The sequence below is a fragment of the Gadus chalcogrammus genome, chromosome 7 (genome assembly GCF_026213295.1).
Source record: "Gadus chalcogrammus isolate NIFS_2021 chromosome 7, NIFS_Gcha_1.0, whole genome shotgun sequence".
Taxonomy (NCBI): Eukaryota; Metazoa; Chordata; class Actinopteri; order Gadiformes; family Gadidae; genus Gadus; species Gadus chalcogrammus.
Genome location: NC_079418.1, coordinates 18,479,476 through 18,506,975, shown reverse-complemented (window position 1 = coordinate 18,506,975; position 27,500 = coordinate 18,479,476). Strand labels below are relative to the sequence as shown.

The 27,500-nt window shown below is 50.3% G+C and overlaps 5 protein-coding genes across 11 annotated transcripts; all 5 read left to right on the top strand.

Moving 5' to 3' along the window:
• Nucleotides 1-1,279: 1,279 nt before the first annotated feature.
• LOC130386337 (uncharacterized) lies at nucleotides 1,280-4,820 on the top strand. 5 transcript variants are annotated; one of them, XM_056595194.1, is made up of 5 exons: nucleotides 1,280-1,342; nucleotides 1,428-1,471; nucleotides 1,547-1,896; nucleotides 1,930-4,037; nucleotides 4,241-4,415. In XM_056595194.1, exons 1-5 carry the CDS (start codon nucleotides 1,308-1,310, stop codon nucleotides 4,254-4,256), a joined length of 2,553 nt encoding a protein of 850 aa, XP_056451169.1. In that variant the 5' UTR covers nucleotides 1,280-1,307; the 3' UTR covers nucleotides 4,257-4,415. The 5 variants fall into 5 exon arrangements, with proteins under 5 accessions (XP_056451169.1, XP_056451171.1, XP_056451170.1 ...); XM_056595196.1 differs by having other exon boundaries at nucleotides 1,547-2,433; nucleotides 2,533-4,037; XM_056595195.1 differs by having other exon boundaries at nucleotides 1,547-3,519; nucleotides 3,574-4,037.
• A 1,266-nt stretch (nucleotides 4,821-6,086) lies between these two features.
• LOC130386336 (uncharacterized) lies at nucleotides 6,087-9,161 on the top strand. Its single transcript, XM_056595191.1, has 4 exons — nucleotides 6,087-6,174; nucleotides 6,262-6,305; nucleotides 6,380-8,882; nucleotides 9,086-9,161. The coding sequence occupies exons 1-4, from the start codon at nucleotides 6,140-6,142 to the stop codon at nucleotides 9,099-9,101; spliced, it is 2,598 nt and encodes an 865-aa protein (XP_056451166.1). The 5' UTR covers nucleotides 6,087-6,139; the 3' UTR covers nucleotides 9,102-9,161.
• A 1,765-nt stretch (nucleotides 9,162-10,926) lies between these two features.
• On the top strand, nucleotides 10,927-13,569 carry LOC130386344 (uncharacterized). 2 transcript variants are annotated; one of them, XM_056595212.1, is made up of 5 exons: nucleotides 10,928-11,019; nucleotides 11,105-11,148; nucleotides 11,224-11,804; nucleotides 11,841-13,006; nucleotides 13,210-13,295. In XM_056595212.1, exons 1-5 carry the CDS (start codon nucleotides 10,985-10,987, stop codon nucleotides 13,223-13,225), a joined length of 1,842 nt encoding a protein of 613 aa, XP_056451187.1. In that variant the 5' UTR covers nucleotides 10,928-10,984; the 3' UTR covers nucleotides 13,226-13,295. The 2 variants fall into 2 exon arrangements, with proteins under 2 accessions (XP_056451186.1, XP_056451187.1); XM_056595211.1 differs by having other exon boundaries at nucleotides 10,927-11,019; nucleotides 11,224-13,006; nucleotides 13,210-13,569.
• A 1,527-nt stretch (nucleotides 13,570-15,096) lies between these two features.
• On the top strand, nucleotides 15,097-17,962 carry LOC130386343 (putative uncharacterized protein ENSP00000383309). Its single transcript, XM_056595210.1, has 4 exons — nucleotides 15,097-15,146; nucleotides 15,232-15,275; nucleotides 15,351-17,181; nucleotides 17,385-17,962. The coding sequence occupies exons 1-4, from the start codon at nucleotides 15,127-15,129 to the stop codon at nucleotides 17,398-17,400; spliced, it is 1,911 nt and encodes a 636-aa protein (XP_056451185.1). The 5' UTR covers nucleotides 15,097-15,126; the 3' UTR covers nucleotides 17,401-17,962.
• Nucleotides 17,963-23,385: 5,423 nt separating this feature from the next.
• Nucleotides 23,386-26,794, top strand: LOC130386342 (paternally-expressed gene 3 protein-like). 2 transcript variants are annotated; one of them, XM_056595207.1, is made up of 4 exons: nucleotides 23,400-23,456; nucleotides 23,542-23,585; nucleotides 23,661-25,939; nucleotides 26,143-26,794. In XM_056595207.1, the coding sequence occupies exons 3-4, from the start codon at nucleotides 23,862-23,864 to the stop codon at nucleotides 26,156-26,158; spliced, it is 2,094 nt and encodes a 697-aa protein (XP_056451182.1). In that variant the 5' UTR covers nucleotides 23,400-23,456; nucleotides 23,542-23,585; nucleotides 23,661-23,861; the 3' UTR covers nucleotides 26,159-26,794. The 2 variants fall into 2 exon arrangements, with proteins under 2 accessions (XP_056451184.1, XP_056451182.1); XM_056595209.1 differs by lacking the exon at nucleotides 23,542-23,585 and having other exon boundaries at nucleotides 23,386-23,456.
• The last annotated feature ends 706 nt before the right edge of the window (nucleotides 26,795-27,500 follow it).

Sequence of the window (27,500 nt, the reverse complement as noted above, 5' to 3'; positions counted from 1 at the left end):
TGTGAAGTTTGCTGGACAAGTATATTTACCTATTGAAAATATGACCGTTGACCTTCAATAGACTAATACCGAAAGGTATTAAGGAGAAATTTGGTGTCAGGGAAATGTTTGTTATGCTCTTGTGGTTTTGCCTTGAAGTTAAACGGCAACAGGTTTTACCGGTTGGTTAAAAAGCACATATCATGAATTAAACTTAGGTTAGATCTTGTTTTACCATTGTGTCTGGTTGGCTCATTCAGGTGGGACAACAAAGTGCATGATGGGAAACTCAAGAATAATTATCAGGAAATACCATAATGCAAGGCTACCTACCAGCAAAACTTAACACTATCTATCTCAGATAACATGCGTGGGCTTTCCCTTTGTGTGTGTGCTTGAGTGTGTGTGTGTGTGTGTGTGTGTGTGTGTGTGTGTGTGTGTGTGTGTGTGTGTGTGTGTGTGTGTGTGTGTGTGTGTGTGTGTGTGTGTGTGTGTGTGTGTGTGTGTGTGCGTGTGTGTGTGTGTGCATGCAATCATGTGCATGTGTGTGTGTGCATAGATTCATACATGCATGTGTGTGTGTTTTTGAATATTTGTTTAACCTCTTGGTGTTGTAGTAGCATGACTATCTATATGCAGAAATTTATTCCCAGGACTGTATTGGTATATTCTTATTTGGGCGTCCCCTAGTAAAAATGAATGAGATGTCAACACGTGTCCAGCAAAGCCCTGGACATTAGGACGTTCAGAATATATCCATCCAACCGATCAGAGTTCAGTGCCTCTCAACTAATAAGACATGCATTTAGGTTTAGATATATATAACATAAGTTAATGTTATTCTTTTTTAACATTCTTTGAAGACTAACTGCACAGGCTGTTACAGTACAAACAGCAAAATAAGTTAGAAGAACTAACAAGCTAAGGTAGGAGATAGTGTTAACTTAGCTCCAGGCCCAGTTTTTCTCAAAGCTAACCATTCCCTTTTAGAATAAGATCAATAGCATAATGACGGTATCTTAGATGGCTCCAGAGAGATTTGAACCTCTAACTTTGAATTTATATAATGTGCTCTACCAATTAGGCTGGATAGGACAACATAGAGACAGAGGTAGATATTAGATCCTGTTTGAATGCCATTATAAGTGTCTTTAGTTAATGATGCAAATGCTGATTGAACCTTTGCCAGCTGTCTAACTGTCTAACCTTCTACCAAGCTGATTCTAATCAGCTTAATCATAGAGATGCTTCTGATTGGACTATTCTAGTTGCTTGGAACACTTTAAGTTGAGCCCAAGTTTGGTAATCGAAAAGGTAGTTGGGGCCAGATGTTATATGCTAAGATGGTGTTTGGACCTGGAAGGTAAGGAAAAAATATAGACTACATATTTTCTTGGCTGTGGATTTATTCTTAAAGTTAAATCCTTAAACTGTTCTTCAATCTTCAGCTATCTTTTACTCTTGCTGTTAGCCTTTGGACAACATATTAATGGTAAGCTGCATGCTAGAGAACTATCCTAGTAAACATGTTTAGTCCACCAAACTGAATATATTTTTATTTCTACAGCAATTAGTTCAAGAGCTCAGGGCTCGACGGGCATAAAACCTTATTTCCCTTCAGTCGGCTTCTTTGATCAAGGGAAAGACATCCCTGCTCAGCTTCAGAGTGATGGTCCTGCTGGGACCGCTTCCTTTGGTTCTCCTGCTAGTCCTGGGAGTGCCTACAATAAAGTGTCCACACACCTGAGCTTCCAGAGGCCAGTGAATAATGATAATGAAGACTTGCAGTCCAGAATTGACACCAGCATACCTTTCCATGGCTTCACATTACAAGCCAAGAAACCGAGGTCCGACACACCTCCGCAGCAGGCTAGCTACCAGGTGCCCCCCAAGCCGCAGCAGCAGGCTAGCTACCAGGTGCCCCCCAAGCCGCAGCAGACTAGCTACCAGGTGCCCCCCAAGCAGCAGCAATATGCTGGCTACCAGCCGCAGCAGCAGGCTAGCTACCAGGCGCCCCAAAATCCACCACAGCAGCAGGCTAGCTACCAGGCGCCCCCAAAGCCGCAGCAGCAGGCTAGCTACCTGGTTCCCCCAAAGCCGCAACAGCAGGCTAGCTACCTGGCGCCCCCAAAGCCTCAGCAGCAGCAGCAGGCTAGCTACCAGGCGCCCCCAAAGCAGCAGCAGGCTAGCTACCAGGCACCCCCAAAGCAGCAGCAGCAGGCTAGCTACCTGGTTCCCCCAAAGCAGCAGCAGGCTAGCTACCTGGCGCCCCCGAAGCCGCAGCAGCAGGCTAGCTACCAGGCGCCCCCAAAGCCGCAGCAGCAGCAGGCTAGCTACCAGGCGCCCCCAAAGCCGCAGCAGCAGCAGGCTAGCTACCAGGCGCCCCCAAAGCCGCCGCAGCAGCAGGCTAGCTACCAGGCTCCCCCAAAGCCGCAGCAGCAGGCTAGCTACCAGGTGCCCCCCAAGCAGCAGCAATATGCTGGCTACCAGCAGCAGCAGCAGGCTAGCTACCAGGCGCCCCCAAAGCAGCAGCAGCAGCCGGCTAGCTACCAGGCGCCCCCAAAGCAGCAGCAGCAGGCTAGCTACCAGGCGCCCCCAAAGCCGCAGCAGCAGGCTAGCTACCAGGTGCCCCCAAAGCCGCAGCAGCAGGCTAGCTACCAGGTGCCCCCAAAGCTGCAGCAGCAGGCTAGCTACCAGGTGCCCCCAAAGCAGCAGCAGCAGCAGGCTAGCTACCAGGTGCCCCCAAAGCAGCAGCAGCAGGCTAGCTACCAGGCGCCTCCAAAGCAGCAGCAGGTCTACCAGGCAGCCCCTCGGCCGACTAGCTACCCGTCAACCCATCTGTATCAAGACCACCAGGAGCCCCTCAAGCCCCAGCTCTACAGGGTGCCCCGCATTCAGCAGGGTTACCAGGGGCCCCCCAAGCAGACTAGTTACCAGGCGCCCCCAAAGCAGCAGACTGGTTACCAGGTGCCCCCCAGGCAGACTAGTTACCAGGTGCCCCCCAGGCAGACTAGTTACCAGGCGCCCCCCAAGCAGCAGACTGGTTACCAGGCACCCCCAAAGCAGACTGGTTATCAGGCGCCCCCAAAGCAGACTGGTTACCAGGCGCCCCCAAAGCAGACTGGTTACCAGGCGCCCCCAAAGCAGACTGGTTACCAGGCGCCCCCAAAGCAGACTGGTTACCAGGCGCCCCCAAAGCAGACTGGTTACCAGGCGCCCCCGAAGCGGACTGGTTACCAGGCGCCCCCGAAGCGGACTGGTTACCAGGCGCCCCCGAAGCGGACTGGTTACCAGGCGCCCCCGAAGCGGACTGGTTACCAGGCGCCCCTGAAGCGGACTGGTTACCAGGCGCCCCCAAAGCAGACTGGTTACCAGGCGCCCCCAAAGCAGACTGGTTACCAGGCGCCCCCAAAGCAGACTGGTTACCAGGCACCCCCCAAGGACACTGGCTACCAGGGGCCCCCCAAGCAGACTGGTTACCAGGCACCCCCCTGGCAGCAAACTAGTTACCAGGCACCCCCCAAGGAGACTGGTTACCAGGCACCCCCCAAGGAGACTGGTTACCAGGCACCCCCCAAGGAGACTGGTTACCAGGCGCCCCAAAAGCAGCTGACTGGTTACCAGGTGCCCCCCAAGGAGACTGGTTACCAGGTGCCCCCCAGGCAGCACACTGGTTACCAGGCGCCCCAAAAGCAGCAGACTGGTTACCAGGCGCCTCAAAAGCAGCAGACTGGTTACCAGGCGCCTCAAAAGCAGCAGACTGGTTACCAGGCGCCCCCCAAGCAGACTAGGAACCTGGCGCCCCCGAAGGAGACTGGTTACCAGGTGCCCCCCAAGGAGACTGGTTACCAGGTGCCCCCCAGGCAACAGACTGGTTACCAGGTGCCCCCCAGGCAGCAGACTGGTCACCCAGCGCCCCCCAAGCAGCAGACTGGTCACCAGGGGCCCCCCAGGCAGCAGACTGGTCACCCGGCGCCCCCCAAGCATCCAGTGTACCAGGTGACCTACAGGATCCCGCCTGCGCAGAGCCTCAAGGTTCCCAGGGCCAGCACCATACGGTATGTGGACGTCTGTTGGAGCTGTCGAATTCAATCAGACCTCTTGGATTGTAGGGTCGTTGTTCTATTCTTTGAGACTGAGCATTGGCCATCACGGGTAGTGAACCTAAAATGGCTAAACATGGCAAATAGGTTAATTTTCTATGCTAATATGCAGCTGAATTGTGTCCAGTCAGAAAGGTAATATTTTCTTCTCCCTCCAGGTATCTCCATGAATGACTTCTGCAGTCTGCAGCTTCCCGTCTGAAAATAAACTGATTCTTAAAAACTGTTTAGTCATTGTCTTTGCTTCGGTTAATAAGAATTTCAGTGTCTTGACATCGTTTTCTGTTTGGTAATGAGGTTACAGGACAATTGTCCACTGGACTTGTATCCTTGTTGGTGGTTCATACTGCCCTCGCTGGCTGGTTTAAGGCGGATGGACACTTTCAGAAAATCTGGAGCAGAAATTGAAGCTCCTCATCTTCTGAGGCAACCGCCTCCATTTGCTCGAGAGCGACTGGATACATCCCACCTCTATCATACTTGTTTGCAGGCTACACTTAAAATATCTAAAGGACATTTTGCTCATGCTCTGTGTGTACTTTAAGGAATGATGGCTTTCACATGCCTCACTGGGTCCAAGATGAGTACAGTTTCTCCATTGACCTATTGTGACGGTTTGATTACAACCATTTGGTAACCAGTAGTCCAGCCTGTTGGTACACATATAGATATTTGCTGTTAGGCATGAGTATCCTGACTGCAGTACCATGGACCACAATGCGCAAATAAATCGATGGCAAAATATAGGTGCTGAAAATGCTTGGATGTCAACTAAGATTGAACTTTTCTGTGCATTTTCTTTGTATAATTTAAGGTTATGCACTGCGAATATTTCAGATTGGTAAACCCCAAATATAAAAATTAGGCACTGGTTGGCTTTGAAGTTTTCGATGAGTGACTTGCATGCTTTAAAAGTGCAATGTACTTTCGAGGACATCGAAACCCGTTTAACTCAACGGTGTGTAAATTATATATGATTAAGTTAAAGTACAAATGCCACAGGGCCTCAGTTCAGTTGATGGGAACAATGCCTTCCTGACAGAACTGGGGACCACCCCTCTTGCCCACTGCATCCGTCAACGGACGGATCCCATTGACTTTGAAATGGGCGGAGCCGCAAGTAAACGGATCTCATTGACTTTGAATGGGCCGCTCTCTAAATGCATTGTGGGTCCGTCCATTCTGTCGGCTACGTGCCCTATGTCACAAAGTTGAGAGTTCAACTTTTCAAGCTGCGTCGGCCGACCAGATCGAGTTTTGTAAATACACGTAAATACACTGTCCAATGAAATCGGCCTTTGTAATAAAACCCTGACCCGTTTGCTTCAATGTATAGTCATTAGAGTTGGTCGATATCATGGTGTAGATGCTACAAGCGGATCAGATTCAACTCTGGAAACAGCCAAATCACGGCAGAGGGGCTGAGGACTTTCTTTTCCGGATGTGAAAGAAAGTGTCCAGCAAAGCCCTGGACATTAAGACGTTCAGAATATATTCATCCAACTGATCAGAGTTCAGTGCCTCTCAAATAATAAGACATGCATTTAGGTTTAGTTATATATAGCATAAGTTAGTGTTTTTAACATTCTTTTAAGACTAACTGCACAGGCTGTTACAGTACAAACAGCAAAATAAGTTAGAACTAACAAGCTAAGGTAGGAGATAGTGTTTACTTAGCTCCAGGCCCAGTTTTTCTCAAAGCTAACAATTCCCTCTTAGAATAAGATCAATAGCATAATGACGGTATCTTAGATGGCTCCAGAGAGATTTGAACCTCTAACTTTGAATTTATATAATGTGCTCTACCAATTAGGCTGGATAGGACAACATAGAGACAGAGGTAGATATTAGATCCTGTTTGAATGCCATTATAAGTGTCTTTAGTTAATGATGCAAATGCTGATTGAACCTTTGCCAGCTGTCTAACTGTCTAACCTTCTACCAAGCTGATTCTAATCAGCTTAATCATAGAGATGCTTCTGATTGGACTATTCTAGTTGCTTGGAACACTTTAAGTTGAGCCCAAGTTTGGTAATCGAAAAGGTAGTTGGGGCCAGATGTTATATGCTACGATGGAGTTTGGACCTGGAAGGTAAGGAAAACATATAGACTACATATTTTCTTGGCTGTGGATTTATGCTCTTAAAGTTTAATCCTTAAACTGTTCTTCAATCTTCAGCTATCTTTTACTCTTGCTGTTAGCCTTTGGACAACATATTAATGGTAAGCTGCATGCTAGAGAACTATCCTAGTAAACATGTTTAGTCCACCAAACTGAATATTTTTTATTTCTACAGCAATTAGTTCAAGAGCTCAGGGCTCGACGGGCATAAAACCTTATTTCCCTTCAGTCGGCTTCTTTGATCAAGGGAAAGACATCCCTGCTCAGCTTCAGAGTGATGGTCCTGCTGGGACCGCTTCCTTTGGTTCTCCTGCTAGTCCTGGGAGTGCCTACAATAAAGTGTCCACACACCTGATCTTCCAGAGGCCAGTGAATAATGATAATGAAGACTTGCAGTCCAGAATTGACACCAGCATACCTTTCCATGGCTTCACATTACTAGCAAAGAAACCGAGGTCCGACACACCTCCGCAGCAGGCTAGCTACCAGGTGCCCCCCAAGCCGCAGCAGCAGGCTAGCTACCAGGTGCCCCCCAAGCCGCAGCAGCAGACTAGCTACCAGGTGCCCCCCAAGCCGCAGCAGCAGACTAGCTACCAGGTGCCTCCCAAGCAGCAGCAATATGCTGGCTACCAGCCGCAGCAGCAGGCTAGCTACCGGGCGCCACAAAATCCGCCACAGCAGCAGGCTAACTACCAGGCGCCCCCAAAGCCGCAGCCGCAGCAGCAGGCTAGCTACCTGGTTCCCCCAAAGCCGCAGCAGCAGGCTAGCTACCTGGCGCCCCCAAAGCCGCAGCAGCAGGCTAGCTACCTGGTTCCCCCAAAGCCGCAGCAGCAGGCTAGCTACCTGGCGCCCCCAAAGCCGCAGCAGCAGCAGGCTAGCTACCAGGCGCCCCCAAAGCCGCAGCAGCAGCAGGCTAGCTACCAGGTGCCCCCAAAGCAGCAGCAGCAGACTAGCTACCAGGCACCCCCAAAGCCGCAGCAGCAGCAGGCTAGCTACCAGGCGCCCCCAAAGCCGCAGCAGCAGCAGGCTAGCTACCAGGCGCCCCCAAAGCCGCCACAGCAGCAGGCTAACTACCAGGCGCCCCCAAAGCCGCAGCCGCAGCAGCAGGCTAGCTACCTGGTTCCCCCAAAGCCGCAGCAGCAGGCTAGCTACCTGGCGCCCCCAAAGCCGCAGCAGCAGGCTAGCTACCTGGTTCCCCCAAAGCCGCAGCAGCAGGCTAGCTACCTGGCGCCCCCAAAGCCGCAGCAGCAGCAGGCTAGCTACCAGGCGCCCCCAAAGCCGCAGCAGCAGCAGGCTAGCTACCAGGCGCCCCCAAAGCAGCAGCAGCAGGCTAGCTACCAGGCACCCCCAAAGCCGCAGCAGCAGCAGGCTAGCTACCAGGCGCCCCCAAAGCCGCAGCAGCAGCAGGCTAGCTACCAGGCGCCCCCAAAGCCGCCACAGCAGCAGGCTAGCTACCAGGCGCCCCCAAAGCCGCAGCAGCAGGCTAGCTACCAGGTGCCCCCCAAGCAGCAGCAATATGCTGGCTACCACCAGCAGCAGCAGCAGGCTAGCTACCAGGCGCCCCCAAAGCAGCAGCAGCAGCAGGCTAGCTACCAGGCGCCCCCAAAGCCGCAGCAGCAGGCTAGCTACCAGGTGCCCCCAAAGCCGCAGCAGCAGGCTAGCTACCAGGTGCCCCCAAAGCCGCAGCAGCAGGCTAGCTACCAGGTGCCCCCAAAGCCGCAGCAGCAGGCTAGCTACCAGGTGCCCCCAAAGCCGCAGCAGCAGGCTAGCTACCAGGTGCCCCCAAAGCCGCAGCAGCAGGCTAGCTACCAGGCGCCCCCAGAGCCGCAGCAGCAGGCTAGCTACCAGGCGCCCCCAGAGCAGCAGCAGCAGGCTAGCTACCAGGCGCCCCCAAAGCAGCAGCAGCAGGCTAGCTACCAGGCGCCTCCAAAGCAGCAGCAGGTCTACCAGGCAGCCCCTCAGCAGACTAGCTACCCGTCAACCCATCTGTATCAAGACTACCAGGAGCCCCTCAAGCCCCAGCTCTACAGGGTGACCCGCATTCAGCAGGGTTACCAGGGGCCCCCCAAGCAGACTAGTTACCAGGCGCCCCCAAAGCAGCAGACTGGTTACCAGGTGCCCCCCAGGCAGACTGGTTACCAGGTGCCCCCCAGGCAGACTAGTTACCAGGCGCCCCCCAAGCAGCAGACTGGTTTTCAGGCACCCCCAAAGCAGACTGGTTACCAGGTGCCCCCAAAGCAGACTGGTTACCAGGCGCCCCCAAAGCAGACTGGTTACCAGGCGCCCCCAAAGCAGACTGGTTACCAGGCGCCCCCAAAGCAGACTGGTTACCAGGCGCCCCCAAAGCAGACTGGTTACCAGGCGCCCCCCAAGGACACTGGTTACCAGGGGCCCCCCAAGCAGACTGGTTACCAGGCACCCCCCTGGCAGCAAACTAGTTACCAGGCACCACCCTGGCAGCAAACTAGTTACCAGGCACCCCCCAAGGAGACTGGTTACCAGGCACCCCAAAAGCAGCAGACTGGTTACCAGGCGCCTCAAAAGCAGCAGACTGGTCACCAGGGGCCCCCCAGGCAGCAGACTGGTCACCCGGCGCCCCCCAAGCATCCAGTGTACCAGGTGACCTACAGGATCCCGCCTGCGCAGAGCCTCAAGGCTCCCAGGGCCAGCACCATACGGTATGTGGACATCTGTTGGAGCTGTCGATTTCAATCAGACCTCTTGGATTGTAGGGTCGTTGTTCTATTCTTTGAGACTGAGCATTGGCCATCACGGGTAGTGAACCTAAAATGGCTAAACATGGAAAATAGGTTAATTTTCTATGCTAATATGCAGCTGAATTGTGTCCAGTCAGAAAGGTAATATTTTCTTCTCCCTCCAGGTATCTCCATGAATGACTTCTGCAGTCTGCAGCTTCCTGTCTGAAAATAAACTGATTCTTAAAAACTGTTTAGTCATTGTCTTTTCTTCGGTTAATACGAATTTCAGTGTCTTAACATCGTTTTCTGTTTGGCAATGAGGTTACAGGACAATTGTCCACTGGACTTGTATCCTTGTTGGTGGTTCATACTGCCCTCGCTGGCTGGTTTAAGGCGGAAGGACACTTTCAGAAAATCTGGAGCAGAAATTGAAGCTCCTCATCTTCTGAGGCAACCGCTTCCATTTGCTCGAGAGCGACTGGATACATCCCACCTCTATCATACTTGTTTGCAGGCTACACTTAAAATATCTAAAGGACATTTTGCTCATGCTCTGTGTGTACTTTAAGGAATGATGGCTTTCACATGCCTCACTGGGTCCAAGATGAGTACAGTTTCTCCATTGACCTATTGTGACGGTTTGATTACAACCATTTGGTAACCAGTAGTCCAGCCTGTTGGTACACATATAGATATTTGCTGTTAGGCATGAGTATCCTGACTGCAGTACCATGGACCACGATGCGCAAATAAATCGATGGCAAAATATAGGTGCTGAAAATGCTTGGATGTCAACTAAGATTGAACTTTTCTGTGCATTTGCTTTGTATAATTTAAGGTTATGCACTGCGAATATTTCAGATTGGTAAACCCCAAATATAAAAATTAGGCACTGTGGTTGGCTTTGAAGTTTTCGATGAGTGACTTGCATGCTTTAAAAGTGCAATGTACTTTCGAGGACATCGAAACCCGTTTAACTCAACGGTGTGTAAATTATATATGATTAAGTTAAAGTACAAATGCCACAGGGCCTCAGTTCAGTTGATGGGAACAATGCCTTCCTGACAGAACTGGGGACCACCCCTCTTGCCCACTGAATCCGTCAACGGACGGATCCCATTGACTTTGAATTGGGCCGAGACGCAAGTTGACGGATCTCCTTGACTTTGAATGGGTCGCTGTCTAAATGCATTGTGGGTCCGTCCATTCTGTCAGCTACGTGGCCTATGTCACAAAGTTGAGAGTTCAACTTTTCAAGCAGCGTCGGCCAACCAGATCGAGTTTTGTAAATACACGTAAATACACTGTCCAATGAAATCGGCCTTTGTAATAAAACCCTGACCGGTTTGCTTCAATGTATAGTTGTTAGAGTTGGTCGATATCATGGTGTAGATGCTACAAGCGGATCAGATTCAACTCTGGAAACAGCCAAATCACGGCAGAGGGGCTGAGGACTTTCTTTTCCGGATGTGAAAAAGTGTCCAGCAAAGCCCTGGACATTAAGAAGTTCAGAATATATCCATCCAACTGATCAGAGTTCAGTGCCTCTCAAATAATAAGACATGCATTTAGGTTTAGTTATATATAACATAAGTTAATGTTTTTAACATTCTTTTAAGACTAACTGCACAGGCTGTTACAGTACAAAAAGCAAAATAAGTTAGAACTAAGGAGCTAAGGTAGGAGATAGTGTTTACTTAGCTCCAGGCCCAGTTTTTCTCAAAGCTAACAATTCCCTCTTAGAATAAGATCAATAGCATAATGACGGTTTCTTAGATGGCTCCAGAGAGATTTGAACCTCTAACTTTGAATTTGTATAATGTGCTCTACCAATTAGGCTGGATAGGACAACATAGAGACAGAGGTAGATATTAGTTCCTGTTTGAATGCCATTATAAGTGGCTTTTATTAATGATGCAAATGCTGATTGAACCTTTGCCAGCTGTCTAACTGTCTAACCTTCTACCAAGCTGATTCTAATCAGCTTAATCATAGAGATGCTTCTGATTGGACTATTCTAGTTGCTTGGAACACTTTAAGTTGAGCCCAAGTTTGGTAATCGAAACGGTAGTTGGGGCCAGATGTTATATGCTAAGATGGTGTTTGGCCCTGGAAGGTAAGGAAAACATATGGACTACATATTTTCTTGGCTGTGGATTTATTCTTAAAGTTTAATCCTTAAACTGTTCTTCAATCTTCAGCTATCTTTTACTCTTGCTGTTAGCCTTTGGACAACATATTAATGGTAAGCTGCATGCTAGAGAACTATCCTAGTAAACATGTTTAGTCCACCAAACTGAATATACTTTTATTTCTACAGCAATTAGTTCAAGGGCTCAGGGCTCGACGGGCATAAAACCTTATTTCCCTTCAGTCGGCTTCTTTGATCAAGGGAAAGACATCCCTGCTCAGCTTCAGAGTGATGGTCCTGCTGGGACCGCTTCCTTTGGTTCTCCTGCTAGTCCTGGGAGTGCCTACAATAAAGTGTCCACACACCTGATCTTCCAGAGGCCAGTGAATGATGATAATGAAGACTTGCAGTCCAGAATTGACACCAGCATACCTTTCCATGGCTTCACATTACAAGCCAAGAAACCGAGGTCCGACACACCTCCGCAGCAGGCTAGCTACCAGGTGCCCCCCAAGCCGCAGCAGCAGGCTAGCTACCAGGTGCCCCCCAAGCCGCAGCAATATGCTGGCTACCAGCCGCAGCAGCAGGCTAGCTATCAGGCGCCCCAAACTCCGCCACAGCAGCAGGCTAGCTACCAGGCGCCCCCAAAGCCGCAGCAGCAGGCTAGCTACCTGGTTCCCCCAAAGCCGCAGCAGCAGGCTAGCTACCTGGCGCCCCCAAAGCCGCAGCAGCAGCAGGCTAGCTACCAGGCGCCCTCAAAGCAGCAGCAGGCTAGCTACCAGGCGCCCCCAAAGCAGCAGCAGCAGGCTAGCTACCTGGTTCCCCCAAAGCAGCAGCAGGCTAGCTACCTGGTGCCCCCGAAGCAGCAGCAGCAGCAGGCTAACTACCTGGCGCCCCCAAAGCAGCAGCAGCAGGCTAGCTACCAGGCGCCCCCAAAGCCGCCGCAGCAGCAGGCTAGCTACCAGGCGCCCCCAAAGCCGCCGCAGCAGCAGGCTAGCTACCAGGCGCCCCCAAAGCCGCAGCAGCAGGCTAGCTACCAGGTGCCCCCCAAGCAGCAGCAATATGCTGGCTACCAGCAGCAGCAGCAGGCTAGCTACCAGGCGCCCCCAAAGCAGCAGCAGCAGGCTAGCTACCAGGCGCCCCCAAAGCAGCAGCAGCAGGCTAGCTACCAGGCGCCCCCAAAGCAGCAGCAGCAGGCTAGCTACCAGGCGCCCCCAAAGCAGCAGCAGCAGGCTAGCTACCAGGCGCCCCCAAAGCCGCAGCAGCAGGCTAGCTACCAGGTGCCCCCAAAGCCGCAGCAGCGGGCTAGCTACCAGGCGCCCCCAAAGCCGCAGCAGCAGGCTAGCTACCAGGCGCCCCCAAAGCAGCAGCAGCAGCAGGCTAGCTACCAGGCGGCCCCAAAGCAGCAGCAGCAGGCTAGCTACCAGGCGCCTCCAAAGCAGCAGCAGGTCTACCAGGCAGCCCCTGAGCAGACTAGCTACCCGGCGTCAACCCATCTGTATCAAGACTACCAGGAGCCCCTCAAGCCCCAGCTCTACAGGGTGCCCCGCATTCAGCAGGGTTACCAGGGAACCCCAAGCAGACTAGTTACCAGGCGCCCCCAAAGCAGCAGACTGGTTACCAGGCGACCCCCAAGCAGCAGACTGGTTACCAGGCGCCCCCAAAGCAGACTGGTTACCAGGCGCCCCCAAAGCAGACTGGTTACCAGGCGCCCCCAAAGCAGACTGGTTACCAGGCGCCCCCAAAGCAGACTGGTTACCAGGCGCCCCCAAAGCAGACTGGTTACCAGGCACCCCCCAAGGACACTGGTTACCAGGCACCCCCCAAGGACACTGGTTACCAGGGGCCCCCCAAGCAGACTGGTTACCAGGCACCCCCCTGGCAGCAAACTAGTTACCAGGCGCCCCCCTGGCAGCAAACTAGTTACCAGGCGCCCCCCAAGGAGACTGGTTACCAGGGCCAGCACCATACGGTATGTGGACATCTGTTGGAGCTGTCGATTTCAATCAGACCTCTTGGATTGTAGGGTCGTTGTTCTATTCTTTGAGACTGAGCATTGGCCATCACGGGTAGTGAACCTAAAATGGCTAAACATGGAAAATAGGTTAATTTTCTATGCTAATATGCAGCTGAATTGTGTCCAGTCAGAAAGGTAATATTTTCTTCTCCCTCCAGGTATCTCCATGAATGACTTCTGCAGTCTGCAGCTTCCCGTCTGAAAATAAACTGATTCTTAAAAACTGTTTAGTCATTGTCTTTGCTTCGGTTAATAAGAATTTCAGTGTCTTGACATCGTTTTCTGTTTGGTAATGAGGTTACAGGACAATTGTCCACTGGACTTGTATCCTTGTTGGTGGTTCATACTGCCCTCGCTGGCTGGTTTAAGGCGGAAGGACACTTTCAGAAAATCTGGAGCAGAAATTGAAGCTCCTCATCTTCTGAGGCAACCGCCTCCATTTGCTCGAGAGCGACTGGATACATCCCACCTCTATCATACTTGTTTGCAGGCTACACTTAAAATATCTAAAGGACATTTTGCTCATGCTCCGTGTGTACTTTAAGGAATGATGGCTTTCACATGCCTCACTGGGTCCAAGATGAGTACAGTTTCTCCATTGACCTATTGTGACGGTTTGATTACAACCATTTGGTAACCAGTAGTCCAGCCTGTTGGTACACCATATAGATATTTGCTGTTAGGCATGAGTATCCTGACTGCAGTACCATGGACCACGATGCGCAAATAAATCGATGGCAAAATATAGGTGCTGAAAATGCTTGGATGTCAACTAAGATTGAACTTTTCTGTGCATTTTCTTTGTATAATTTAAGGTTATGCACTGCGAATATTTCAGATTGGTAAACCCCAAATATAAAAATGAGGCACTGTGGTTGGCTTTGAAGTTTTCGATGAGTGACTTGCATGCTTTAAAAGTGCAATGTACTTTCGAGGACATCGAAACCCGTTTAACTCAATGGTGTGTAAATTATATATGATTAAGTTAAAGTACAAATGCCACGGGGCCTCAGTTCAGTTGATGGGAACAATGCCTTCCTGACAGAACTGGGGACCACCCCTCTTGCCCACTGCATCCGTCAACGGACGGATCCCATTGACTTTGAATTGGGCCGAGACGCAAGTTGACGGATCTCCTTGACTTTGAATGGGTCGCTGTCTAAATGCATTGTGGGTCCGTCCATTCTGTCAGCTACGTGGCCTATGTCACAAAGTTGAGAGTTCAACTTTTCAAGCAGCGTCGGCCAACCAGATCGAGTTTTGTAAATACACGTAAATACACTGTCCAATGAAATCGGCCTTTGTAATAAAACCCTGACCGGTTTGCTTCAATGTATAGTCGTTAGAGTTGGTCGATATCATGGTGTAGATGCTACAAGCGGATCAGATTCAACTGTTTGGAAACAGCCAAATCACGGCAGAGGGGCTGAGGACTTTCTTTTCCGGATGTGAAAAAGTGTCCAGCAAAGCCCTGGACATTAAGAAGTTCAGAATATATCCATCCAACTGATCAGAGTTCAGTGCCTCTCAAATAATAAGACATGCATTTAGGTTTAGTTATATATAACATAAGTTAATGTTTTTAACATTCTTTTAAGACTAACTGCACAGGCTGTTACAGTACAAAAAGCAAAATAAGTTAGAACTAAGGAGCTAAGGTAGGAGATAGTGTTTACTTAGCTCCAGGCCCAGTTTTTCTCAAAGCTAACAATTCCCTCTTAGAATAAGATCAATAGCATAATGACGGTTTCTTAGATGGCTCCAGAGAGATTTGAACCTCTAACTTTGAATTTGTATAATGTGCTCTACCAATTAGGCTGGATAGGACAACATAGAGACAGAGGTAGATATTAGTTCCTGTTTGAATGCCATTATAAGTTGCTTTTATTAATGATGCAAATGCTGATTGAACCTTTGCCAGCTGTCTAACTGTCTAACCTTCTACCAAGCTGATTCTAATCAGCTTAATCATAGAGATGCTTCTGATTGGACTATTCTAGTTGCTTGGAACACTTTAAGTTGAGCCCAAGTTTGGTAATCGAAACGGTAGTTGGGGCCAGATTTTATATGCTAAGATGGTGTTTGGACCTGGAAGGTAAGGAAAACATATGGACTACATATTTTCTTGGCTGTGGATTTATTCTTAAAGTTTAATCCTTAAACTGTTCTTCAATCTTCAGCTCTCTTTTACTCTTGCTGTTAGCCTTTGGACAACATATTAATGGTAAGCTGCATGCTAGAGAACTATCCTAGTAAACATGTTTAGTCCACCAAACTGAATATATTTTTATTTCTACAGCAATTAGTTCAAGGGCTCAGGGCTCGACGGGCATAAAACCTTATTTCCCTTCAGTCGGCTTCTTTGATCAAGGGAAAGACATCCCTGCTCAGCTTCAGAGTGATGGTCCTGCTGGGACCGCTTCCTTTGGTTCTCCTGCTAGTCCTGGGAGTGCCTACAATAAAGTGTCCACACACCTGATCTTCCAGAGGCCAGTGAATGATGATAATGAAGACTTGCAGTCCAGAATTGACACCAGCATACCTTTCCATGGCTTCACATTACAAGCCAAGAAACCGAGGTCCGACACACCTCCGCAGCAGGCTAGCTACCAGGTGCCCCCCAAGCCGCAGCAGCAGGCTAGCTACCAGGTGCCCCCCAAGCCGCAGCAATATGCTGGCTACCAGCCGCAGCAGCAGGCTAGCTATCAGGCGCCCCAAACTCCGCCACAGCAGCAGGCTAGCTACCAGGCGCCCCCAAAGCCGCAGCAGCAGGCTAGCTACCTGGTTCCCCCAAAGCCGCAGCAGCAGGCTAGCTACCTGGCGCCCCCAAAGCCGCAGCAGCAGCAGGCTAGCTACCTGGCGCCCCCAAAGCCGCAGCAGCAGCAGGCTAGCTACCAGGTGCCCTCAAAGCAGCAGCAGCAGGCTAGCTACCTGGTTCCCCCAAAGCAGCAGCAGGCTAGCTACCTGGCGCCCCCAAAGCCGCAGCAGCAGCAGGCTAGCTACCAGGCGCCCCCAAAGCCGCAGCAGCAGGCTAGCTACCAGGCGCCCCCAAAGCCGCCGCAGCAGCAGGCTAGCTACCAGGCGCCCCCAAAGCCGCAGCAGCAGGCTAGCTACCAGGTGCCCCCCAAGCAGCAGCAATATGCTGGCTACCAGCAGCAGCAGCAGGCTAGCTACCAGGCGCCCCCAAAGCAGCAGCAGCAGGCTAGCTACCAGGCGCCCCCAAAGCAGCAGCAGCAGGCTAGCTACCAGGCGCCCCCAAAGCAGCAGCAGCAGCAGGCTAGCTACCAGGCGCCCCCAAAGCAGCAGCAGCAGGCTAGCTACCAGGCGCCCCCAAAGCCGCAGCAGCAGGCTAGCTACCAGGTGCCCCCAAAGCCGCAGCAGCGGGCTAGCTACCAGGCGCCCCCAAAGCCGCAGCAGCAGGCTAGCTACCAGGCGCCCCCAAAGCAGCAGCAGCAGCAGGCTAGCTACCAGGCGGCCCCGCAGCAGCAGCAGGCTAGCTACCAGGCGCCTCCAAAGCAGCAGCAGGTCTACCAGGCAGCCCCTGAGCAGACTAGCTACCCGGCGTCAACCCATCTGTATCAAGACTACCAGGAGCCCCTCAAGCCCCAGCTCTACAGGGTGCCCCGCATTCAGCAGGGTTACCAGGGAACCCCAAGCAGACTAGTTACCAGGCGCCCCCAAAGCAGCAGACTGGTTACCAGGCGACCCCCAAGCAGCAGACTGGTTACCAGGGACCCCCAAAGCAGACTGGTTACCAGGCGCCCCCAAAGCAGACTGGTTACCAGGCGCCCCCAAAGCAGACTGGTTACCAGGCGCCCCCAAAGCAGACTGGTTACCAGGCGCCCCCAAAGCAGACTGGTTACCAGGCGCCCCCAAAGCAGACTGGTTACCAGGCGCCCCCAAAGCAGACTGGTTACCAGGCACCCCCCAAGGACACTGGTTACCAGGGGCCCCCCAAGCAGACTGGTTACCAGGCACCCCCCTGGCAGCAAACTAGTTACCAGGCGCCCCCCTGGCAGCAAACTAGTTACCAGGCGCCCCCCAAGGAGACTGGTTACCAGGCGCCCCCCAAGGAGACTGGTTACCAGGCGCCCCCCAAGGAGACTGGTTACCAGGGCCAGCACCATACGGTATGTGGACATCTGTTGGAGCTGTCGATTTCAATCAGACCTCTTGGATTGTAGGGTCGTTGTTCTATTCTTTGAGACTGAGCATTGGCCATCACGGGTAGTGAACCTAAAATGGCTAAACATGGAAAATAGGTTAATTTTCTATGCTAATATGCAGCTGAATTGTGTCCAGTCAGAAAGGTAATATTTTCTTCTCCCTCCAGGTATCTCCATGAATGACTTCTGCAGTCTGCAGCTTCCCGTCTGAAAATAAACTGATTCTTAAAAACTGTTTAGTCATTGTCTTTGCTTCGGTTAATAAGAATTTCAGTGTCTTGACATCGTTTTCTGTTTGGTAATGAGGTTACAGGACAATTGTCCACTGAACTTGTATCCTTGTTGGTGGTTCATACTGCCCTCGCTGGCTGGTTTAAGGCGGAAGGACACTTTCAGAAAATCTGGAGCAGAAATTGAAGCTCCTCATCTTCTGAGGCAACCGCCTCCATTTGCTCGACAGCGACTGGATACATCCCACCTCTATCATGCTTGTTTGCAGGCTACACTTAAAATATCTAAAGGACATTTTGCTCATGCTCTGTGTGTACTTTAAGGAATGATGGCTTTCACATGCCTCACTGGGTCCAAGATGAGTACAGTTTCTCCATTGACCTATTGTGACGGTTTGATTACAACCATTTGGTAACCAGTAGTCCAGCCTGTTGGTACACATATAGATATTTGCTGTTAGGCATGAGTATCCTGACTGCAGTACCATGGACCACAATGCGCAAATAAATCGATGGCAAAATATAGGTGCTGAAAATGCTTGGCTGTCAACTAAGATTGAACTTTTCTGTGCATTTGCTTTGTATAATTTAAGGTTATGCACTGCGAATATTTCAGATTGGTAAACCCCAAATATAAAAATTAGGCACTGTGGTTGGCTTTGAAGTTTTCGATGAGTGACTTGCATGCTTTAAAAGTGCAATGTACTTTCGAGGACATCGAAACCCGTTTAACTCAACGGTGTGTAAATTATATATGATTAAGTTAAAGTACAAATGCCACAGGGCCTCAGTTCAGTTGATGGGAACAATGCCTTCCTGACAGAACTGGGGACCACCCCTCTTGCCCACTGCATCCGTCAACCAACCCAGTCGCCAAGAAAAAACGTCAGCGGTGTACGTTTCCATGAACACTGGATACGTAGCATTTCAACGTAAAAAATAGCATGTTATGCCTACAGTATCCACGTGTGCCGCTGTGGAGGCGGGTTTCGGGGTTTGGGTTTCACGGGTTTCGCGGCAAATTGTGGACACGATTGTTTAGAGGGGGGGGGGGGGGGGGGGGGGGGGGGGGGGGGGGGGGGGGAGAGACTGTTGTTGACCAGGGAGGGGGGGGGGGGGGAGACACGTTTGTTGAGGGGGGACGACGACTATGGAAAGCCAAGAAGGCCACATATGGAAAGCCAAGAAGGCCACAATCCGGACCTAGATTGGCGCGGTAAAAGTGCAAAACCGCACGGAATCCGCACGGATTCCGTACGGTTTGGCAAGAATTCCGTACGGAATCCGTACGGATTCCGTACGGTTTTGAATGACTAATAGCCGCGGCTATTAGTCATTCACTCCGGCTATTAGTTATTCACTCCGGCTATTAGGTATGCAGAACGAGCCCCTCCCTCTTCTTTGCTTGACCACTAAGTTTGAAGGCTGTCTAACCAATCAGAGCTGCAGTGCCTCGATGTTTCGCTGTAACATAAAGCTGTGTTGTCTTTACTAGTTTCACTACAATGTAATGACCACCATTAGCTAGTGGAAAATACATTTGTGTCTAGTACAGTGATATATTTGTATATGTTAGGCTATATATTGAGATGGCAGTGTGCGAAATACCCGACAATATTCGGGGATGTCCTCATCCCCAGATTGTTCTCGATATGCAGTAGCCAGCTAGGCCATAACATTAAATAACGTGAACATGAACTGAATAAATGCCAGGTATATAGCATATCGGAGACGGGCACACAATCAGTGCATTTGCAAATGAGAGCCTGCAGTATGACCGATCTTGTGGCATGTGGTCGGAGAGAGTCGTGTGTGTGTGTGTGTGTGTGTGTGTGTGTGTGTGTGTGTGTGTGTGTGTGTGTGTGTGTGTGTGTGTGTGTGTGTGTGTGTGTGTGTGTGTGTGTGTGTGTGTGTGTGTGTGTGTGTGTGTGTGTGTGTGTGTGTGTGTGTGTGTGTAGAGCAAGTTGTTGAAGGAAGTGTTTCTACTTGACGTTACAATATTTCATGGATGCAAGCAAGCCAAGACAATCAATCTATATCTATAGCCTACATGACAACACACACACACACACACACACACACACACACACACACACACACACACACACACACACACACACACACACACACACACACACACACACACACACACGCACACACACACACACACACTTTAAACACACTGGTAAAGCAATAGGAGCCTGCATTGGCTAAAGTTTTTGCGATGCGCGTTATTTTATAACAGGGAGGGGCAAAGTTGTGCATTACATTGATCCTGAAAGCCTATGTCCTAGAATAATTAATTTGTATTCCGTTTTAGGCCATCTCACTAAAGGTCACTTAAATGTAGCCTATTTAAGCTCACCAAGTCCAGTATTCAGAATGAAAAGCATTTATTCACAAATACGTTCTATTTTTTTGACAAGCGGAGCCGACAGTCATGTGCAAGTATGCAAATTAGCCATGTGCGCAAAACAGAATAGACGCAATGAACTGATTGTTGTGCATTGTGTTGGATATGTAGGCTGTTTGTGGTTGTTTGTGGTCTTAGTGAAACAGTCTTGCCTTGGAGTTGGAGAAGTTGGAGTGATTGTGTGAATGTGGCTGCGAGAGAGAGCGCACCTGCCGTGGTGATGTTGGGCTTGTAATGGGGGCTTATATGTGATCAATGATGTATCTGTCTGATCGTATTAGCTGTAGATGGATGGTTAAATAATGTCACAAGATCGGTCATACTGCAGGCTCTCATTTGCAAATGCACTGATTGTGTGCCCGTCTCCGATATGCTATATACCTGGCATTTATTCAGTTCATGTTCTTCTGAGTGCGCAAGAACTGTGCCAATTATTGTCGTGTTTGCATTGTAATGCACAACTTTGCCCCTCCCTGTTATAAAATAACGTGCATCGCAACAACTTTAGCCAATGCAGGCTCCTATTGCTTTACCAGTGTGTTTAAAGTGTGTGCGTGTGTGTGTGTGTGTTGTCATGTAGGCTATAGATATAGATTGATTGTCTTGGCTTGCTTGCATCCATGAAATATTGTAACGTCAAGTAGAAACACTTCCTTCAACAACTTGCTCTACACACACACACACACACACACACACACACACACACACACACACACACACACACACACACACACACACACACACACACACACACACACACACACACACACACACACACACACACACACACACACACACACACACACACACACACACACACGACTCTCTCCGACCACATGTCACAAGATCGGTCATACTGCAGGCTCTCATTTGCAAATGCACTGATTGTGTGCCCGTCTCCGATATGCTATATACCTGGCATTTATTCAGTTCATGCTCATGTTATGTAATGTTATGACCTGGCTACTGCATATCGAGAACAATCTGGGGATGAGGACATCCCCGAATATTGTCGGGTATTTCGCACACTGCCATCTCAATATATAGCCTAACATATACAAATATATCACTGTACTAGTCACAAATGTATTTTCCGCTAGCTAATGGTGGTCATTACATTGTAGTGAAACTAGTAAAGACAACACAGCTTTATGTTACAGCGAAACATCGAGGCACTGCAGCTCTGATTGGTTAGACAGCCTTCAAACTTAAGGTGCGAACACACCAAGCGCGTTACTCGCGTACGACGCGTATAAAATTGGCAATTTTTCCATAGGGAACCATTGGTTTACGCGCGTATGAGACGCGTACACGCGTAAAGCAACATTTTACTCGCGTTAGTGGTCAAGCAAAGAAGAGGGAGGGGCTCGTTCTGTATACCTAATAGCCGGAGTGAATAACTCATAGCCGGAGTGAATGACTAATAGCCGGAGTGAATGACTAATAGCCGCGGCTATTAGTCATTCAAAACCGTACGGAATCCGTACGGAAACCGTACGGAAACCGTACGGATTCCGTACGGAATTCTTGCCAAACCGTACGGAATCCATACGGAATCCGTACGGTTTCCATACGGTTTCCGTACGGATTCCGTACGGATTCCGTGCGGTTTTGCACTTTTACCGCGCCATTCTAGGTCCGGATTGTGGCCTTCTTGGCTTTCCATAGTGGACACGTTAGTTGAAGGGGGGGGGGGACACACGTTTGTAGGGGGGGGGGGCACCATGGGGGGCACGCTCGACAACGAGAGTTGGTTTTTATTGAACGCTCGACAACGAGAGTTGGTTTTTATTGAACGAGACTTCAACACGGAACAGCTGCGCGAAACGATGGTCACGTCACTCTCGGTGACGGTGTCGACAATAATGAACACACGAACAATGTTAATAGAACAACACACAACCACATAACATCCCGAACCCATTAACCCCACTTAATCCTAACAACAAAACAAGTTAACAAAAGCCCCATTTGTCAACTGAGAACCCCAATTCCCAGAATCCCCCGCGGCTCCGGAACACGGCGTAGCTTATATTAATCTTTATTATCTGAATGGGAAATGCAATATTTTAGGACCGATTCACCATTAAACGTGTTTCTAATAACATTTCTAGCGAGAAATATACTTTTTAATTGCATAATCTTCAGTCAGTGATTGTGTCTGATCTTTATTAATCTTTATTATCTGAATGGGAAATGCAATATTTTAGGACCGATTCACCGTTAAACGTGTTTCTAATAACATTTCTAGCGAGAAATATACTTTTAATTGCATAATCGTAATAATAATTGCACTCTCGTTGTCGAGCGTGCCCCCCCCATAGACATCATATAGGATGTCTATGTGCCCCCCCCCTACAAACGTGTCTCCCCCCCCTCAACAAACGTGTCTCCCCCCCTCCCCAGTCAGCAACAGTCTCCCCCCCCGCGAAAGCCGTGAAACCCAAACCCCGAAACCCGCCTCCACAGCGGCACACGTGGATACTGTAGGTATAACACGCTATTTTTTACGTTGAAATGCTACGTATCCAGTGTTCATGGGAAACATACACCGCTGACGTTTTTTCTTGGCGACTGGGTTGCGTCAACGGACGGATCCCATTGACTTTGAATTGGGCCGAGACGCAAGTTGACGGATCTCCTTGACTTTGAATGGGTCGCTGTCTAAATGCATTGTGGGTCCGTCCATTCTGTCAGCTACGTGGCCTATGTCACAAAGTTGAGAGTTCAACTTTTCAAGCAGCGTCGGCCAACCAGATCGAGTTTTGTAAATACACTGTCCAATGAAATCGGCCTTTGTAATAAAACCCTGACCCGTTGGCTTCAATGTATAGTCGTTAGAGTTGGTCGATATCATGGTGTAGATGCTACAAGCGGATCAGATTCAACTCTGTTTGGAAACAGCCAAATCACGGCAGAGGGGCTGAGGACTTTCTTTTCCGGATGTGAAAGAAAGTGTCCAGCAAAGCCCTGGACATTAAGACGTTGAGAATATATCCATCCAACTGATCAGAGTTCAGTGCCTCTCAAATAATAAGACATGCATTTAGGTTTAGTTATATATAACATAAGTTAATGTTTTTAACATTCTTTGAAGACTAACTGCACAGGCTGTTACAGTACAAAAAGCAAAATAAGTTAGAACTAACAAGCTAAGGTAGGAGATAGTGTTTACTTAGCTCCAGGCCCAGTTTTTCTCAAAGCTAACAATTCCCTCTTAGAATAAGATCAATAGCATAATGACGGTATCTTAGATGGCTCCAGAGAGATTTGAACCTCTAACTTTGAATTTATATAATGTGCTCTACCAATTAGGCTGGATAGGACAACATAGAGACAGAGGTAGATATTAGATCCTGTTTGAATGCCATTATAAGTGTCTTTAGTTAATGATGCAAATGCTGATTGAACCTTTGCCAGCTGTCTAACTGTCTAACCTTCTACCAAGCTGATTCTAATCAGCTTAATCATAGAGATGCTTCTGATTGGACTATTCTAGTTGCTTGGAACACTTTAAGTTGAGCCCAAGTTTGGTAATCGTAGAAAGGTAGTTGGGGGCAGATGTTATATGCTAAGATGGAGTTTGGACCTGGAAGGTAAGGAAAACATATGGACTACATATTTTCTTGGCTGTGGATTTATTCTTAAAGTTTAATCCTTAAACTGTTCTTCAATCTTCAGCTATCTTTTACTCTTACTGTTAGCCTTTGGACAAAATATTAAGGGTAAGCTGCATGCTAGAGAACTATCCTAATAAACATGTTTAGTCCACCAAACTGATTATATTTTTATTTCTACAGCAATTAGTTCAAGAGCTCGGGGCTCGACGGGCATAAAACCTTATTTCCCTTCAGTCGGCTTCTTTGATCAAGGGAAAGACATCCCTGCTCAGCTTCAGAGTGATGGTCCTGCTGGGACCGCTTCCTTGGGTTCTCCTGCTAGTCCTGGGAGTGGCTACAATAAAGTGTCCAAGCACCTGAACTTCCAGGGGCCAGTGAATAATGATAATGAAGACTTGCAGTCCAGAATTGACACCAGCATACCTTTCCATGGCTTCACATTACAAGCCAAGAAACCGTGGTCCCACGCACCTCCGCAGCAGGCTAGCTACCAGGTGCCCCCCAAGCCGCAGCAGCAGGCTAGCTACCATGTGCCCCCCAAGCGGCAGCAGCAGACTAGCTACCAGGTGCCCCCCAAGCAGCAGCAATATGCTGGCTACCAGCCGCAGCAGCAGGCTAGCTACCAGGCGCCCCAAAATCCGCCGCCGCAGCAGGCTAGCTACCAGGCGCCCCCAAAGCAGCAGCAGAAGGCTAGCTACCTGGTTCCCCCAAAGCAGCAGCAGGCTAGCTACCAGGCGCCCCCAAAGCCGCAGCAGCAGGCTAGCTACCAGGCGCCCCCAAAGCCGCAGCAGCAGGCTAGCTACCAGGCGCCCCCAAAGCCGCAGCAGCAGGCTAGCTACCAGGCGCCCCCGAAGCCGCAGCAGCAGGCTAGCTACCAGGCTCCCCCAAAGCCGCAGCAGCAGCAGGCTAGCTACCAGGCGCCCCCAAAGCAGCAGCAGCAGCAGGCTAGCTACCAGGCGCCCCCAAAGCAGCAGCAGCAGCAGGCTAGCTACCAGGCGCCCCCAAAGCCAGCAGCAGCAGGCTAGCTACCAGGCGCCCCCAAAGCCGCAGCAGCAGCAGGCTAGCTACCAGGCGCCCCCAAAGCAGCAGCAGCAGGCTAGCTACCAGGCGCCCCCAAAGCAGCAGCAGCAGCAGGCTAGCTACCAGGCGCCCCCAAAGCAGCAGCAGCAGCAGGCTAGCTACCAGGAGCCCCCAAAGCAGCAGCAGCAGGCTAGCTACCTGGTTCCCCCAAAGCAGCAGCAGGCTAGCTACCTGGTTCCCCCAAAGCAGCAGCAGGCTAGCTACCTGGTTCCCCCAAAGCAGCAGCAGCAGGCTAGCTACCTGGTTCCCCCAAAGCAGCAGCAGCAGGCTAGCTACCAGGCACCCCCGAAGCCGCAGCAGCAGGCTAGCTACCAGGCGCCGCCGCAGCAGCAGGCTAGCTACCAGGCGCCCCCAAAGCAGCAGCAGCAGCAGCAGGTCTACCAGGCAGCCCCTCAGCAGACTAGCTACCCGTCAACCCATCTGTATCAAGACTACCAGGAGCCCCTCAAGCCCCAGCTCTACAGGGTGCCCCGCATTCAGCAGGGTTACCAGGCGCCCCCCAAGCAGACTGGTTACCAGGCGCCCCCCAAGCAGACTGGTTACCAGGCGCCCCCCAAGCAGACTGGTTACCAGGCGCCCCCCAAGCAGACTGGTTACCAGGCGCCCCCCAAGCAGACTGGTTACCAGGCGCCCCCCAAGCAGACTGGTTACCAGGCGCCCCCCAAGCAGACTGGTTACCAGGCGCCCCCCAAGCAGACTGGTTACCAGGCGCCCCCAAAGCAGACTGGTTACCAGGCACCCCCAAAGCAGACTGGTTACCTGGCGCCCCCCAAGCAGCACACTGGTTACCAGGCGCCCCCCAAGGACACTGGTTACCAGGCGCCCCCCAGGCAGCAGACTGGTTACCAGGCGCCCCAAAAGCAGCAGACTGGTTACCAGGCACCCCCCAAGCAGCGGAGTGGTTACCAGGCGCCCCCCAAGCAGACTAGGAATCTGGCGCCCCCAAAGGACATTGGTTACCAGGTGCCCCCCAAGGAGACTGGTTACCAGGTGCCCCCCAGGCAGCAGACTGGTTACCAGGTGCCCCCCAGGCAGCAGACTGGTTACCAGGTGCCCCCCAGGCAGCAGACTGGTTACCAGGGGCCCCCCAGGCAGCAGACTGGTTACCTGGTGCCCTCCAGACAGCAGACTGGTTACCAGGTGCCCCCCAGGCAGCAGACTGGTCACCCAGCGCCCCCCAAGCAACAGACTGGTCACCAGCTGCCCCCCAAGCAGCAGACTGGTCACCAGGGGCCCCCCAAGCAGCAGACTGGTCACCAGGGGCCCCCCAGGCAGCAGACTGGTCACCCGGCGCCCCCCAAGCATCCAGTGTACCAGATGACCTACAGGATCCCGCCTGCTCAGAGCCTCTTGAAAGCTCCCAGGGCCAGCACCATACGGTATGGGGACATCTGTTGGAGCTGTCGATTTCAATCAGACCTCTTGGATTGTAGGGTCGTTGTTCTATTCTTTGAGACTGAGCATTGGCCATCACGGGTAGTGAACCTAAAATGGCTAAACATGGAAAATAGGTTAATTTTCTAGGTTAATATGCAGCTGAATTGTGTCCAGTCAGAAAGGTAATATTTTCTTCTCCCTCCAGGTATCTCCATGAATGACTTCTGCAGTCTGCAGCTTCCCGTCTGAAAATAAACTGATTCTTAAAAACTGTTTAGTCATTGTCTTTGCTTCGGTTAATAAGAATTTCAGTGTCTTACCATCGTTTTCTGTTTGGTAATGAGGTTACAGGACAATTGTCCACTGGACTTGTATCCTTGTTGGTGGTTCTTGCTGGCTGGTTTAAGGCGGATGGACACTTTCAGAAAATCTGGCTCAGTAATTGAAGCTCCTCATCTTCTGAGGCAACCGCCTCCATTTGCTCGAGAGCGACTGGATACATCACACCTCTATCATACTTGTTTGCAGGCTACACTTAAAATATCTAAAGGACATTTTGCTCATGCTCTGTGTGTACTTTAAGGAATGATGGCTTTCACATGCCTCACTGGGTCCAAGATGAGTACAGTTTCTCCATTGACCTAGTGTGACGGTTTCATTACAACCATTTGTCCAGCCTTTTGGTACACCATATAGATATTTGCTGTTAGGCATGAGTATCCTGACTGCAGTACCATGGACCACAATGCGCAAATAAATCGATGGCAAAATTTGGATGTCAACTAAGATTGTACTTAACTTTTCTGTGCATTTGCTTTGTATGATTTAATGTTAAGCACTGCGAATATTTCAGATTGTTAAACCCATAATTAAAAAATTATTAGGCATGATGGGTGACTTGCATGCTTTAAAAGTGCAATGTACTTTCGAGGTCATCTAAACCCGTTTAACTCGGTGTGTAAATTATATATAATTAAGTTAAAGTACAAATGCCACAGGGCCTCAGTTAAGTGGATGGGAACAATGCCTTCCTGACAGAACTGGGGACCACCCCTCTTGCCCACTGCATCCGACAACGGACGGATCTCATTGACTTTGAAATGGGCGGAGCCGCAAGTAAACGGATCTCATTGACTTTGAATGGGCCGCTCTCTAAATGCATTGTGGGTCCGTCCAGTCTGTCGGCTACGTGCCCTATGTCACAAAGTTGAGAAAGTTCAACTTTTCAAGCAGCGTCGGCCAACCAGATCGAGTTTTGTAAATACACGCAAATACACTGTCCAATGAAATCGGCCTTTGTGATACAACCCGGGAAAACACATGGATACTTCAAAAAGCCCCCATCCGTCGACGGACGCATCTAGTGTGAACAAGGCGTCGGGTAACACCCACCGGTTTGCTTCAATTAGAGTTGGACGATATCATGGTGTAGAGATGCTATAAGTGGACCAGATTGAACTCGTTATTTGGAAACAGCCAAATCACGGCAGAGGGGCTCAGGACTTTCTTTTCCGGATGGGTTGGAGAACACGACTTTACTGAACAGCGTTGCTAAGTAGCCTA